Source organism: Psammomys obesus, unplaced genomic scaffold, assembly GCF_907164565.1.
Source record: "Psammomys obesus unplaced genomic scaffold, mPsaObe1.curated_primary_1811, whole genome shotgun sequence".
Taxonomy (NCBI): Eukaryota; Metazoa; Chordata; class Mammalia; order Rodentia; family Muridae; genus Psammomys; species Psammomys obesus.
The window spans coordinates 2,107,615-2,121,783 of record NW_026596131.1 but is presented as its reverse complement, the minus strand read 5'-3'; the positions used below and the strand labels follow the sequence as shown (position 1 = coordinate 2,121,783).

Genomic DNA, 14,169 nt, shown 5'->3' with positions numbered 1-14,169 from the left:
CTAGGTCCTGGGCAAATGGACCCATATGAGCCATTAAAATTACCCTAGCTGTGTCTAGAGGGTAAAACTGTGTGACAGAATGCTTTCCCAGCAGGCGCAAAGCGCAAAGGGACCCTAGGGCCCCTCCCCCAGTGCCAATTAATTAAAGTTATAAATGTTTATGTGCGTGTGCACCTGCCATGGTGTGCCTGCGGCCATCAAAGGACAGCACGTTTTGAAAGTTCATCCTCTCCCTCCAACCACGTGGATTTGGAGGATCAGACTCAGATCATCAGACTTGGTGGCAAGCACCTTTATTTGCGGAGACATCTTGCTGGCGCAGTTAATTAAGTTTGTAAATACTCCCACTGAGATGTCTGTCACTATGGAGTAGAGCGCTGCCTAAACTCCTCCTGCATGTAGAACCCTGAGGATCAGCTGGTCGATTTATGCTGCTGGATTTTGGGACAGTCTGTTAGACAGCTGTAGATAGGTAGCTAACTAACTCCAGGTTGCAGGACAGCAGTGTGTCAGCAGTGAGAGTGGCTCTGTGCAAGGCACCCAAGCGCTAGTGTCCCTCCCTGTGAGGCATCAGTGTACCCACAGAAGGGCCCGCAATATGTAAAGGAGTCTCTGCAGCGTACACAGAGCCTAAATCTGTGACTTTAAACATCCGAACTGGCCACTGGCGGAGCTGGCCAGAACGTCTGGCTCTCATTCCTTCGGTGGAATTTCCCTACTTGGTTCTCATGACTGAAACTGGACACAACCCTCACCTTCATCCCAAACTGCCCCGTCTAGACAGACAGGTGCTCACTCCAGTTGAGGGGACAAGGGTCCTAGCTCCAACCAGACAGACCTGAAGTCCTTGCCGTTGTAGAAGTCCCAGGCTGAGGCATGGCACACCACCTCCCTCCCATCGGTTGGCTTCTCCAGCATCGACTTGTTCCAGAACTCGGGGGGCACAGGCAGCAGCCCCAGGGAGGTAAAGAAGTTGTCAGCTTCCTTAAATATCCTTCTGGGTGTCCATCCCTGCAACCAGAGAGATATCTGTCTCTGACAGACACAATCGTGGCAGGAGAGAAGCTGTGAGAGGGCCACGCTGGAGGGAGAGGGCGTCTGCCTTCCATCTGGGCCTGCCCTCCCTTGTTCCCTCAGGAGGTCCACTGATGGTGGCCTTGGCTGCACTGACCTGCTTTACCATGGCCTCTGTGACATCCAAATTGGGGGCTGAAGGGAAGGGTGCCACCAAGTCATAGATGTTGGACCAGGTTTGCGCCCACATGTTCCCTGGAGGCAGGCGGGGAAGAGATGGCAGAGAAGGAAACAACTTTTTAGGCTCAGAGAAATCCTGCAGGAGGAGGGCCCAGATCACAATCCTGTCAATCAAGGCGGCATCTCTCGAGCACCGGCTGTGCTGGGTATTTGATGTGCACTATCTCCGAACTGCATACCCAGCCTATGAGGTCATTTCTGATATTAGTTGCCGGTAAGAACCTAACTAGTCATTAGGAATCAAGGGAGCCCTTTACACACGTGAGCAGTGAAGGAATCCTCCATAAGAGAAACCTATCATCCTTGACCACCTTCGGGGGGGGGGGGCAGGGTTCTCCCAAATGACCTCTAAATATGCTCTGTCTGGCTTCTCTGTGTGTTGTAGCACCAGGAAAGGGATGATACAAGGGAGACGCAAAACTGGTGGCCTCTGTTTCCCCTTAGTTCTTCCCGTCTCTTACTGTCTTCCTTTCCCTCCTACACTCACCCAAGTCATTTTAGTATTTAAAGCCCCTGGAAGGCTCTTTGCCATCACACCTTGACCCAGACCCGGCACCTCCTTCCCTGCCTTTGAATCTGTCCAAGCCTCTAATCTTTCAAGGCTCTTTCTGGAACTCCCCCTAGACTCCCCAGACTCCTGCAGCTTGCTGTCAAGGCATGATGGGTAATGTAGTCTTCCCTTTAAAAGATGGTGAAAGGCTTCTACAACATGGCCCTGTGGCAAGTGTGGCAGCAGAAAAGCTGAGGAGTGTGGCTCAGTTGTTAGAGCAACCGTCGGCCACATAAAAGGCCCTGGGTTCAATCCTCAGCACCACACACAAACAACGCACAAGCAAACAACACACAAATAAAGACAGTGTGGTACTTCAAGTGAGTGGGACGTTCCCCCAACCCCACTCTTCTCCAGCCTTGGCCATGCTCCCTCCCTCAGGGTTTCAAGTTCTGTCCCTAGTCTGGCCTAATCTCTGCCCCATGGCCAGTACTATCCTCTTCCTTTGTTGCTCATTGCCCGCCTGCATGAAGCTGGACCATTGTCCTTACCTAGCAGGTGGGCAGGAATGGGACCATTCAGGTTGAGGTACTCAGACCCGTAGCGGTGGTACAAGGAACGGCGCACATAGGCATGCAGGTTCAGGTATAGAGGCTGAAGCTCCTGGTACAGTTGTTCTAGGTCTTTCTCCAAGTTGTCTGTCTCATAGGAGGATCTCCATGAGTCCCCTGCGTCAGTGTAGCCTGCACAGGAGACACAGCCAAGCTTTCCCAACAGCTATCATTCACCCAAGATGCTGCTGACAGCTCTGGGGCCCTCCCTGTCGCTAGCCTGAGGGTCTCAGAGGACCTCTCTGAGGAGTAGGAGGTGCCAGCGGAAACAGCCAGTCCGTGGTCCCGGCCCTGGGAACTCACCGTTGAGCTGGGCGATCTTGTTGGAGAATCCCACATACTTTGGGAAAAAGGGAAGGATGGCTCTCCCCACCTTGTCTCGCCAGCTCTGCCACACCCATAAAAGCTCTTCATAGTTCCGGGACGTGGCCATCACATTTGTCAGACCTGGGAGGGGTCGGGGGAGTTGAATGGCTGGAGCCTTGGCCCTTGGCTTCAGCTCTCATCTGTTTAGAAGGGGAACTTGGTCCTAGAACTTCAGAGTTGGAATAAAACTGGCAAGATCAACTTGGAAATGACAATATGGGTGAGAGGGAAGAGAGATGTTGGGGAGCAATGCCATCTGGGGAGTCATGCCACACAGCTTCAGACACTTGCAGGGGTTCGGTAACTTTGAAAGGGATATATGTGAATATATATATATATATATATATATATACTTGTTCCTCCCTTATAAGCAGCTTAATGACATGCTTACATATGCACGCAGGAGGCGGCCAGGCTGGAGCAGAAACAAAAGGCTCTCTTGTGACTTTCCCTCCCCTGGGAGAAATGGTTTGTGAAGTGTCACAGGCCTGAGTTCAAGTTCTATGCATTCCATGGACCTGCCTCTTTCCGTATCTATAGCCGAGAGTGTAGCCCTGGCCCTCCCAGGAATGTGGAGATGGAGAGCCCTGTCCCTGAGCAGGCCCTGGGGACCGACAGCATCCTTTGCAAATTGTCATTGGGTTGAAATTAATAAAACAGTAGCTGTAAGGACTGTACAAGTGCAAGAGCTATCTGAGCCCCTGGGTTTGTGTCCCCCAGAAGCCACTCTGCATAAGAGACCCCAGGAAGGACGCCAAGCTGATATCCACCTCTCAGGCCAGGGTGAGGGTCACTCTAAGACTGCAAGCATCAGTCTCGAAACCAGTGCCTTCTTCCCCTGCTCTGCCCTTGACCTAGATGGAGAAGGCTCGGAGCATCTGATGTGGCCCAAACCCTCACTGCTGAACTTGTGCCTGAGCACAAATTCTCTCTATTCTGGAACATTCTATGCCATATACACTTGTCACAGAAAAGGTAAACTTAATCAGCTTTCTTTGAAGATTTGCTTTCATAATTCTGTGTCTGCTTTCTGGTGACGAAAGTCACTGGTCTTCATGGACTTTTTAATTTTAATTACTGTGTCTATGACCAGATGGCCTAGTCCTAGATCAAAAGGCTGTATGGTGGGGATGCAAAACGCTACATGCTTTTCAAAATATTCATGTTTATAAATAAGACATGCACACATGCCCCAAGTGTGCTTGAACACACACACACACACACACACACACACACACACACACACACACAAACCAGCATGCACGCATGTACTTGCAAACAAGCACGTACTCATTCCCTCTCCCTCTGTGTGTACACACCCACATCCACTACCTATAGGCCAAACCCTGCCCTGGAACTGCTTCTTGCTCCTGTTTATTTTCCATTTCCCCTTCTATTTGCCATTGTTCTGACATGGAAGCTGGGCTGGGGCCAGGAGGAAACAGCTTCTGGTAAAGATTCCCCACAAGGCATGTTTACGAGCCTAGCTCACCAACCCTGAAAGGAGCGGGTTGAGAGAGTATCTCTGTGGGCACTGGTGGGGCCAGAGTACACCTCTGCAAAGGGGACAGGCTGAAGAGAAAAAAGGAGTGGGAGAGAGAGGTAGTTATGAGCCAGTTCATGGCCATCCAGCGGAAAGGCCCAGTGGAGGGAAGGATGGTGTGGACGCCTCTCAGCCAGGAACAGGAGGCCAAGTTCTAGCCTGGTGCTTCTAGGGCTGTGGGATTCTGGCGTGATTCACCTTCCCTGACCCCAGTTTCCTTTTCAGCAATGTCCCAGTGAGGGAGAGGGTTCTAAGGAAGTCTGGGAAGGTAGAGACTTAAGACTAGGAGGTCTGTGGCTCTCCCTCTTGGGGTCTGAGCCTCGAAAACACATGTTTGTGATTCTATTGCTCTGAGGGGCATGCAGAAGGGAAAAGAGAGTGGGGGGGGTTATTGGAAAGGTGGGACGGCCCTAGGGGGGCAGAGAATTAGGGAAATGTTGATGAGGTTCTGGTTCTCAGTTGGGGCAGAGCAGTTCCACTGGTGGAAATGAGTTCAGGAAACCCATTTCCTCTTTCCCTTGGCAGCATCCTCCTTTCTACCCCTCATAGCCATCCCCTCCCACCTCTCTTGTTTTCTTCCAGGGGTGCTCTCACCAGGCTCCAACTCCAGACAGGTACCATTTGCGTAGCAAACATTGGCAACGCTGTAAATTGTCTCCATGTCCAGCAGGATCTCGTTGTACTGCATGGGGGAGAAAGGGGTAGTGAAGAGCCTCCCCTCCTCCCCTTACACACACATCTTGCTCTGGCCCCAGGTACCATGGGTGGGACCCAAGAGAGCATATGCCCTAAAGTGTGGCAGTCTTGGGAATTCCAGAGACATGCAGACATGGCCCATATCAAGACTTGACAAGTCAAGGAAGCAGTGTGGAACCAGACCCATGGTTTGGTTCACTCCCCAGCCGTCTCCACTCCCTGCTCCCCGTGGCCACACACCTCTTCTAGCTCCTTGGGAGCCAGCACCGCCCGATCCAGGTTCTGAACCTTCCTTATGATTCTCTTGATGGTAGAGTTCTGAAAGTTGCCCACATCGAACTTCTTAGCCCAAGTGCCGTATTTCAGGGTGTGGTTGGCCACTTCCTTATTTTTCTGAAGCTGAGGGCACAAGGGGATGGTGTCACAGGGTCAGGATAGTTGGCATGGCCTCTGTGTAGGCAGTTCCATAAACATGGAGGTGAGGAGTGGGATTTTACCAGGCTGCCATCTTTCCCTGTTACGAATACCCTTCGCCTCAACCCGGGAAAACTGCTTATATGAGTACGGAATGAGTTCCTCAAAAGCCACCTGCACTCTAGCAAGATACATCCTATTAGAGCAGAGGAAGGGAGCCTAGCACGCCTTCAAGTGTCATGAGGATGAAGGCAGTGTGCTATTAGAGAGGAGACTCCCTGCCCTAAGCGTTCACGGGTTGCGTCTTTGACATGGGAAGAGTGTCACTGATTGTGCACAATTGCCAAGGGATGTGTGCAGGAAGAGGAGAAGAGGTACCAAGGACCCATGGGGGAGACGCAGTGGGTCTTCAAGCAGCAATGAGCACTCTGTGCTTAGAGCTCATGGCCAAGAACTGGCTTTCTGTGGCACAATGTATACTTTCCCACAAAGGAAGGGCCAAGGGACAGGGGAAGGGTCCCTCACAGTGCCGACAGACAGGCTGTCAATCTTTCAAAGGGCGACACTAACATCATTTATTTCTGTACAGTGGATTATGGTCTCTGAGAAAGGTAACTAGAGAATGGTAACAGACTAGAGGAGTTAGCTTGGGCCTGGACTCCGAGCCCAGTAAATCTGCAATGGAGTATTGTTTTAAATCCCCTATTCAGACTTTTCACCAGTTTTGGCAGCTTGGTGCTGTGTGTGTGGTTGTGTGTGTGTGTGTGTGTGTGTGTGTGTGTCTGTGCACATGCTACATGTTGGGGTTGGAGGAAGTGGTGGTTCCTACCAGGATCTTGCTGCCCTCTCTGGTAATGTTGGTGTTATAATGCCAGTTTGCCTCTGCGTATTCATTCCACAACACCTGGGCTGTCCGGTCATACTCCTCCACGAACCTGTCAGCCTCTGCTTCGTCAGTCACTTGGTCTGTAGGAGGTGAGGAGGAAAATAGACAGGCCTCGTCTTCCTTACCATAAGGTGTGGTCTCACTAGAGTGCCCTCCTGTTGTCCCCCAGCTCCTTGTCCCCTCACGGCCCTGCCCCCATCCAGGGGTCCCACTTGGGTTCTGGGTTGTCTGGCTGATTGTTGCTTGGTGAGTTGTTGTCTGGCTTCTGGTTGTTGCCTGGCGTGTTAACTCCTGGCTGGTTGTCACATGGTCAGTGGTCACCTGATTGAGGACCAGCAGGGGGTTCCCACAGCAGAGCAGCAGAAAGAAGAAGCCGGGTGGTCCTGGAGTAGCCCAACCTAGGCCCATGGCCGCAGGAGAGCAGAGCCCTGTGGCCCCCACCACTGGCCAATAAGAGCTGAGCCTGCAGTGTGACCTCATAGAGCAATGTGCCAGCCAGACTGACCCCAGGGGCCCCAGTCTTGGCCACACCGTCTCTAGGATGCTGGGAGAAAAATATAGCCATCTTTGCTCCAGAGCCCTGATGATGAGCCTAGGGATGGCTTGGCACCACAGCCAAGGACTCCAAGGCTCAGCTGGAATGGATCAGGAGCCTGAGGCTTGGGCGCAGAGGCCAGGGACCAGGACTTCTCTTGGTCCCAGCCCACCCTCACTCGGAACTTTACCAATGCCCTCTGGATAGTTGTCGGGTAACGGTGGGCGCCACTGATACTCTGGCCAGCCCAGGACTTCGCCATTCCGCTGATTCTGCTCCTGTAGCCACTGGATGACCGGTTGGAAGTAGGTCATCAGTGCCCCAGCGTCCAGGCTCTCTGAGCCCACCAGGTCCTTCAGCACTTCCTGCCACGGCCTGGAGGAGCCGGCCTGTAGCACCTGCCTGCCAAACAGAGTAAGCACCGTGGACACAGGGAACACGGGTTGGGGCCCATGACATCGAAGCTGTCCATCTGTCCCTCATTGGTAAAAGAACTCTAGGGTGAGAGCCTCTGCGGGGAGGGGGGGTTTGGGGGGGCGTTTGCCTGGCTCATGGCGGCTGACGGCCTATTCAGTAAACATTTGATATGAAAGAGAGAAAGGGGAAAGATGGATAGAGAGGGAAAGAGGGAGGAGGAGAGAGGGAAGCTCCTCCCACAGCAGTCTGTTTTGTGGGGTTCCAACCAGAGCAGTCAGCTACCCGAGAAATGCCCTTCACCAGCCTAGTCCCTCACACACACACACACCCCGCCCGTTCTCCCTTCTTTGCCACATACTGGAGCTTGGCTCCCGCCTGGGTGGACTGGTAGATGTCACATTGGTGTAGTGGGCCCTGGTGGCCTGCCTCCTTGCACAGCGCCTGATGGAACTGGAACTGCAGGACAAAGCTGACAAAGTACCTGCGGGGGCCGGAGGGAAAGCAGAGAGCTAGACCAAGGTCCCTTGCTCAGGCTGTTTCCAGTGTTCTGCGGGTTACAGCTGGACTAAGGGCTATCTGTAGAAAGAAGGGGGACGCCGTGCGTGGCCCAGGAGCAGGGGACCATTCGAACTCTCAACTCTCAAGGTGTCTGAGGGATGGCGGAGCGGGGAGGGGCAGCGGGCACTGGTACTGGTACCTGATATATGGTGTCACATTTGGGATATGAAACTTGGCTCCGGCATCAAAATGGGTTTCATTCCGGGCAACTGGAGGGCAGATCCCCTGGTACTTGGTTCTGAAAGAGAACGTTTAGATCTTAGAGACCTGGGGTTGCACAGGCTGCCTGAGATTTGCAGAAAAAATAGCGGGTCCACCCCTAGCCCACCCCTCCCCCAGCATCCCTTCCACAGCCTGGAAAATGGGGGGAAATCCCTGGAGGTGAGGCTTCAGCAGGAAGGAAGGGGCAGGGTGTCCCCTGGGTTAGGCTTCCCCTCTCCTTCTTCGCACCGAAGATACCACCAGTCAAAGTTGTAGCGGGAAGGAGGGGTACGTCCACTGAAAACCCCCCAGCGCCACTGGTCCACCAGGTAGCCAAAGGGCAGGAAGGCAACTTTCTCTAGGGCCATCTTTAGCAAGTAATTGATGTCGCTTTCTGTCCAGAAACAGGAAGAGAGAAAAGGAGAAAGAAGGAGTCCAGCTAGGGGGAAGAGTGGACCCTGGGGAAAGAGGCGGGGCTAGGCAGAGAGAGAAGGTGAACCCCAAGTCCTCAGCCCTGCTTGGAGAGGACTCTGGGTGGGTGCTAAATTCAAAGCTTCAAAGCAGGCAGGCGTGTGTGGGGCCTCAAGGGGAGAGCAGTGGAGATGTGCCGTGGCGGGAGATCTGAGTGAGCAAGGCCGGATACTGTTCTCCTCCCCATCCCCATACCTATGTCATTGTCAACACGATCCAGCAGGCCGATTTTGTGCAGGTGTGCAGGGGTGGAGACGGAGAGTGCGAGCACGTCCCCGATGGCCTCGTGAAAGCCAGGGTTGGCGCCTCTCCGCAGAGAGACGGGCAGGTCCTTGTACTGCAGATAGTACTGCACGTGGCCCATCTCATGGTGTATTGTGGACAGCTGCTCCATCGTGACCCGTGTGCACTGCTTGATCCTGGAGCGTGGAGACGACAAGGATGAGGGTGACGCTGAGGGCAGGGGCCAGAGCCCTGGGGAGGCTGGCACCAGAGGAAGGCAGGGCCAAGGAGGACTCTGTCCTGAGGTGGGGAGTGTTTAAGAGCTAGCAACCCTTTGACCCTATGCTAGCCCACCATCACTCAGGCCCTCCTCCACTCCAAGGCACCCAGATGATAGCCTCTCAAGGCCACAGGGGTGGCGAGTTCATGGGATGACATGCCCTACGGCCTTGAATAGACCTGTCCCTCAATACAGAGGCAGGCCTGCGTCACAGCTGCCCCCTCCTCGGAGCCCCAGGGTACTCTTCTTGCCAGGTCTAGACCTGAAGTCCTTCCTGTTGTAGAAGTCCCAGGCGGAGGCATGGCACACCACCTCCCGCCCATCAGTTGGCTTCTCCAGCATCGACTCTGCCCAGAACTCAGGAGGCATGGGCGAGAGCCCCAGCGAGGTGAAGAACTCCTCTGCTACCCGGAACATGTGTGTGGCATTCCAGCCCTGGCCAGCGGGTAGAGAAACGGGTCAGGAGCCAGCCACACGGAGCCCTGTTGACTGCCTTGAGGGCACTGCTGGTGATCTCCACCAGGACAGCTTCTAGCCCAGGAAAGGTATCTAAGGCTCCCCTCCCAGAGATAAGGGCACTACTGACTACAGCAGATCACTTCGCGCCAACATGGACAGAGCCCCTAGGTCACTGCTGACTGTGGCAGGAAAGGGGAGAGGCCCCATGCCTATCACATGGCTCCCTCCTGCCCTGGACCCCATCTCATTGCCCTACCTGGAGCCTGACCCCATAGCTTACCTTCTGCACCATTGTGCTGGTGACATCGAGGTTGGGTTTGTCTGGGAAAGGCACTACCATGTCATAGATGTTCTCCCAACTCTGGGCCCACATGTCTCCTACATGGAAGAAGTGAGTGGGACAGCTTGGTCTCCTGTCCGGCCATGCCTGGTTCTCATATATGCAGCCCTGGGACCATAGGACAGCTCTCCTGACTCTCTCTGGGTTCCACAGGACTGGTTACTGGTGTCTTTTCTAATTATGCCAGGATCCTTTGCCAAGGGGCCACAGGCTTCCAGGCTCACCTCCTCAGATATGATCTACGACAAGGCTGCTTCTAACTCTGAACCTGCAGCCCAAGCCACCGGCTTGACCCCCAGCTCTGCCCTACTTGAGCTCCCCATTGGCTCTAAGTTCTGGCCCACCCTAAGCCTGAGTGTTCCCATCTATAATTCCAGGCCTGTGGGGACCTTGGCCCATGCGATGGCATTATTCCATATGTCTGAGGCACCGTGAGGATGACCCAGCCTCCCTCTGCTGGCCGCCATCCTGTACCCAAGCTTCCCTGGGCTTGCAAGGTCCAGGTCCTTACCCAGCAGATGAGCAGGAATGGGCCCCCTGAGGTTGATGTATTTGTCCCCATAGCGTCGATGCAGGGCGCGGCGGACGTAGGCATGGAGGTTCAGGTAGAGGGGCTCCAGCTGATGGTAGAGCCGCTCCAGGGCATCCTCAAAGGAGGGGGACTCATACAAGGAGCGCCAGTAGGCCCCTGTGTCCGGGAAGCCTAACAGGGTGGGAGAGTGGCCGTCAGGCCCAAGGCTTTGCCTCCCCTCCCCCCACACCCTAGTTTCAACTCTGCCATCTTTCTGACTCCAAGCACTGGGCTGAGATTGTTACTCAAGTTTTCCTTGAACTCAAGACCCTCCTGCCTCGGTTTCTTGAGTTCTGGGATTACAGTTGTGTGTCTCTCACACACACACACACTTTTTTATTTTTATTTTTTATTTTTTTGCCAGGGTCTCACTGTGCAGGCCGGGCTGCCTTCAAACTCTTCATGCTCCTACCTCAGCCTTTCAAATACTGGGATTACAGGCAGGGGTCACCGTATCAAGGTCTACTCTAAGCTACAGCAAAAAGTGGTCCCACCAGAGGCAGAGTCTTAGGGCCAGGAGCAGTGCCACAGATGGTGCCAGGAGCAGCGGTAAGAGGGCAGGACAGCAAGGTACGCTGGCTGCAGGTTTCATGCCATTCCCACTAGCTCGAGACCTTGGGTGGGCCCTGGAACCCTCAGATTGGCTGTTTTTGTCTAGCTCGGGGACTTGAGGCTCTGTTGGGACAGCAGATGAGAGTGCCTCGTGAACCAGGAAAAGTGGCCGTCCATGGGGAGAAAGGTGCAGGCTCACCATCTTGTCTGTAGGCTTTATTACTGAGGGCGGTAAAGTCTTGATAGAGGGGTTTCAGTGGAATGCCCACAGCATCATGCCAGCCCTCCCAGGCGAACAGCAGCTTGGCGTAGCTTCGTGAGGAAGCCAGGATGTTGGTGAGCTCTGAGAGAGGTGAGCAGGACCAGTTAGGAAAGCATCTGCGTGCCAGTCTCTAACAGCCTTCACCGGAGGTACGCGCTGGCCTTCACTACTTCTGCCAGCTTCTCCGGCACACTATCTCCAGGCAAGGGCAGCCTGTGGGCCTGGTTGGGAGGAGGCTATACAAAGAAAGCACCAGGCAGGACCCTGCTCCCAGGAAAATATCTAAGGTGGTTGACACAGAAAGGACATTTACAGGTTAGAACAGACAGGCCCTCCATGGCTCACTGCATAGAACAGCTGACTTTGGGGACCCAGGGCTGTGGGAGACTCTTGGAGAAAGGGCGGACCCTTTCAAAGGAGAGCGAGGTCAGAGAAAGGCTTAGTGGAGGAGGGGTGGGGGTAGAGGTTCTCAACCTTTCTAACGCTGCAAACCCTGCCCCCCGCCTTGGTTTTCGAGACAGGATTTCTCTGTGTAGCCTTAGCTTTCCTGGACACACTTTGTAGACCAGGCTGGCCTCAAACTCATAGAGATCCTCCTGCCTCTGCCTCTCGAATGCTGGGATTACAGGTATGTGCCACAGCACCTGGCTCTAATGCCAAAACCCTTTAAAACAGTTCCTCATGGTGTGGGGACCCCAACCATAAAATTCTTTTGGTTGCTACTTCACAACTGTCATTTTGCTACTGTTATGAATCATAACGTCAATATTTGTGTTGGGTAGACACGGTCTTAGGTGAGCCCTGTGAGAGAGTCGTTTGAGCCCCCAAAGGGGTTGCAACCCTCGGGTGGAGCACTGCTGGACTAGAGGGTCCCTCTGAAGTCAGTTTTCCAGGAGGAGCATGGGGCAGAAGTGTGGGTACGCGTGCACGTTCCAGCCCCAATGGGGGAATCAGTGCCTTTGATTTACTGACCCGCATGCCATCCCGCAGGTGACCCAGGACTAGGAAACCCTTGCCGAGACCGGACAGGACCATACCTGGGTCCAGGGACCAGCAGGTGGCAGTCTTGTTGGGGAAGCAGACCTTGCCAGTGGAGTAGATGCGGCTCATGTCGCTTAGCAGAGAGTTGTACTGCCAAGTTAGAGTTGAGGGAATATTAGCGACCAGGCATTCGCCCGGGAGTTCATCTGCCCCCCTCCCCCACCCTGGCTGGGAGAAAAAGGGCGTCCTGGAGAGAGGGGATGTGACTCAGACCACGTCCCTCAGCCTCACTCTACCAGCTGCCACTATAGGGAGGCCCTTCAAGCCTTTAGGCCACCCTCGCAGGTGGCGCTGGGTAGACACCGCGACCAAGCGCCAGCTCACAGGGAGGGCGAATCCCTGCTGTCCTCCGGCCTTGGCGCCTTCGCAAACTTCCCAACCATTCTAGTGATAAACCAAGTCTACCTAGAGAGAAAGTCACTGCTGGCTGTGTGTGTGTGTGTGTGTGTGAGAGAGAGAGAGAGAGAGAGAGAGAGAGAGAGAGAAAGACAGAGAAACAGAGACACCGAGAGACAGAGACAGAGAGTGAGACTATCTCTCTTTGCATGTCAGAAAGAGAGAGAGACTCTCTCTTCGCATGTGCAGTGCAGTTCTGAGTATCAACCCCAGGGGCCTCACACACGCTAGACTGGCAGTCTGCTGTTCAGCAACCTCACTCCACCTCCTGCATTTGACTTTCTCCTCCACAATAGAGAGTGACTTGTCACATCGTGCGTCTGGAGGGAAAAATCTGTGGTCCTCGAAGCCCTCTGTCTCCCCCGGATTCCTACAGCCAAGGTCCATACCAACTTCAGGCCCCTCCCTGTCTGCCGGACTGCTCTCCCAACCGCGATAGGCACCTGAAGTGCTCAAGTTCTGCCTCCACCCTCCGGCCCACCTGCTGCCGCTGGGCCAGGGGCAGGTTGGCAGGTCCTAGGGTTCTTATCGCTCCGATGACCCTTCGCAGCTTTGGGTCAGTGAAGCTCTCCCAGACGTGCTCATACAGCTCCTTGGCCTTCTTGCCCCAGGCCTCCGTAAACTCCTGCTCCATCAGGGCTGCTTCCTCCTGCGGCCACCAGGAGGATGGAAAGAGTGGTCCAGCTCAGGCGGAGGCCATGGAGAGGCTACAGCGCTGAGAGCGCAGAGGAAGGCTAAGGGCTTCCAGACCCTCTGGCCCCGCAGAGGTCCTGTCCGGGAGATGAGCTTGCCGGAGCAGCACCCCTCCTCCTGAGCCCTCTGGTTGGGAACCGTGGGAATTTGGCTCAAGGGAGCAATGAAGGAGAAAATTGGGTCCAGAATAGGGGCCAGAAAAGGAAACTCAACAGGAGGTCAGGCGGCTTGCCAGGGGGCAAGGGCCCTGGAGCCGCCGAGCCAGGCACCCTGTATGTAGACCGCCACTGCCCCGGCCCTGGATGCCGCCCCGGGAGGATCTGGCCTCGGAGGAGCCAGCTTTATCCGTTCCATTCCTATGTTGGCACGGATCACGTGCCCAACCCCTACTGGAGCATCGCCGCCTGTCTAATGCGCAGAGCGGGTGGGAGGGTCCAGCATGCGACAGGGGTGCCACCAGTGACCTCACTGCTCAGGGCTGAGGCTGGGGGTTCCCGACGCCCGCCGCTCGCCCAGGGAGACTGACCGCGGGCCTGTGATTGGCCGCTGCGCCCCGCCGCGCCCCGCCCCCGCCCGGGCCCGGGGCGCCCACCTGGAGCCGCGCATTCTCCTCGGTGATGTTGGTGTCGTGCGCCCAGCTGGCCGCCACGCTCTGGAACAACGCCTGCTCAGCACTCGAGTTGTAGCTCTCGGCGAAGAGCTGCGCCCCTGCCTCGTCCGCCGAAAAGTTGCCAGGCTGCAATCCGGGGTCGAGCGCCGGGGCGGGCGAAGACGGCGGCGGCGGCAGCAGCAGCGACAGCGACAGCAGCAGGAGCGGAGGCGACAGTGGCCCCGGCCCCCGCTGGCCGGACGCGGCCCCCATGGCGCGGTGCGCGCGGTGCGGCGCTGCCCCTTCTCCCGCGCCCGCCGCG

General features: G+C 55.3%; 1 protein-coding gene across 1 annotated transcript in view; it reads right to left on the bottom strand.

Moving 5' to 3' along the window:
• The window catches only part of LOC129665594 (angiotensin-converting enzyme), a 20,488-nt gene extending 6,319 nt beyond the window's left edge, over nucleotides 1–14,169 (bottom strand). Inside the window, exons 1-19 of the mRNA XM_055592351.1 lie at nucleotides 13,851–14,169; nucleotides 13,047–13,214; nucleotides 12,166–12,259; nucleotides 11,066–11,209; nucleotides 10,255–10,446; nucleotides 9,684–9,781; nucleotides 9,207–9,379; nucleotides 8,638–8,861; nucleotides 8,221–8,365; nucleotides 7,910–8,008; nucleotides 7,571–7,693; nucleotides 6,986–7,197; nucleotides 6,204–6,340; nucleotides 5,201–5,359; nucleotides 4,859–4,946; nucleotides 2,659–2,802; nucleotides 2,296–2,487; nucleotides 1,172–1,269; nucleotides 839–1,011 (exon numbers count right to left, since the gene is read on the bottom strand). Coding sequence (XP_055448326.1) covers nucleotides 839–1,011; nucleotides 1,172–1,269; nucleotides 2,296–2,487; nucleotides 2,659–2,802; nucleotides 4,859–4,946; nucleotides 5,201–5,359; nucleotides 6,204–6,340; nucleotides 6,986–7,197; nucleotides 7,571–7,693; nucleotides 7,910–8,008; nucleotides 8,221–8,365; nucleotides 8,638–8,861; nucleotides 9,207–9,379; nucleotides 9,684–9,781; nucleotides 10,255–10,446; nucleotides 11,066–11,209; nucleotides 12,166–12,259; nucleotides 13,047–13,214; nucleotides 13,851–14,120 — 2,933 coding nt within the window. The 5' untranslated portion in view covers nucleotides 14,121–14,169. The remainder of the gene's footprint in view (nucleotides 1–838; nucleotides 1,012–1,171; nucleotides 1,270–2,295; nucleotides 2,488–2,658; nucleotides 2,803–4,858; nucleotides 4,947–5,200; nucleotides 5,360–6,203; nucleotides 6,341–6,985; nucleotides 7,198–7,570; nucleotides 7,694–7,909; nucleotides 8,009–8,220; nucleotides 8,366–8,637; nucleotides 8,862–9,206; nucleotides 9,380–9,683; nucleotides 9,782–10,254; nucleotides 10,447–11,065; nucleotides 11,210–12,165; nucleotides 12,260–13,046; nucleotides 13,215–13,850) is intronic.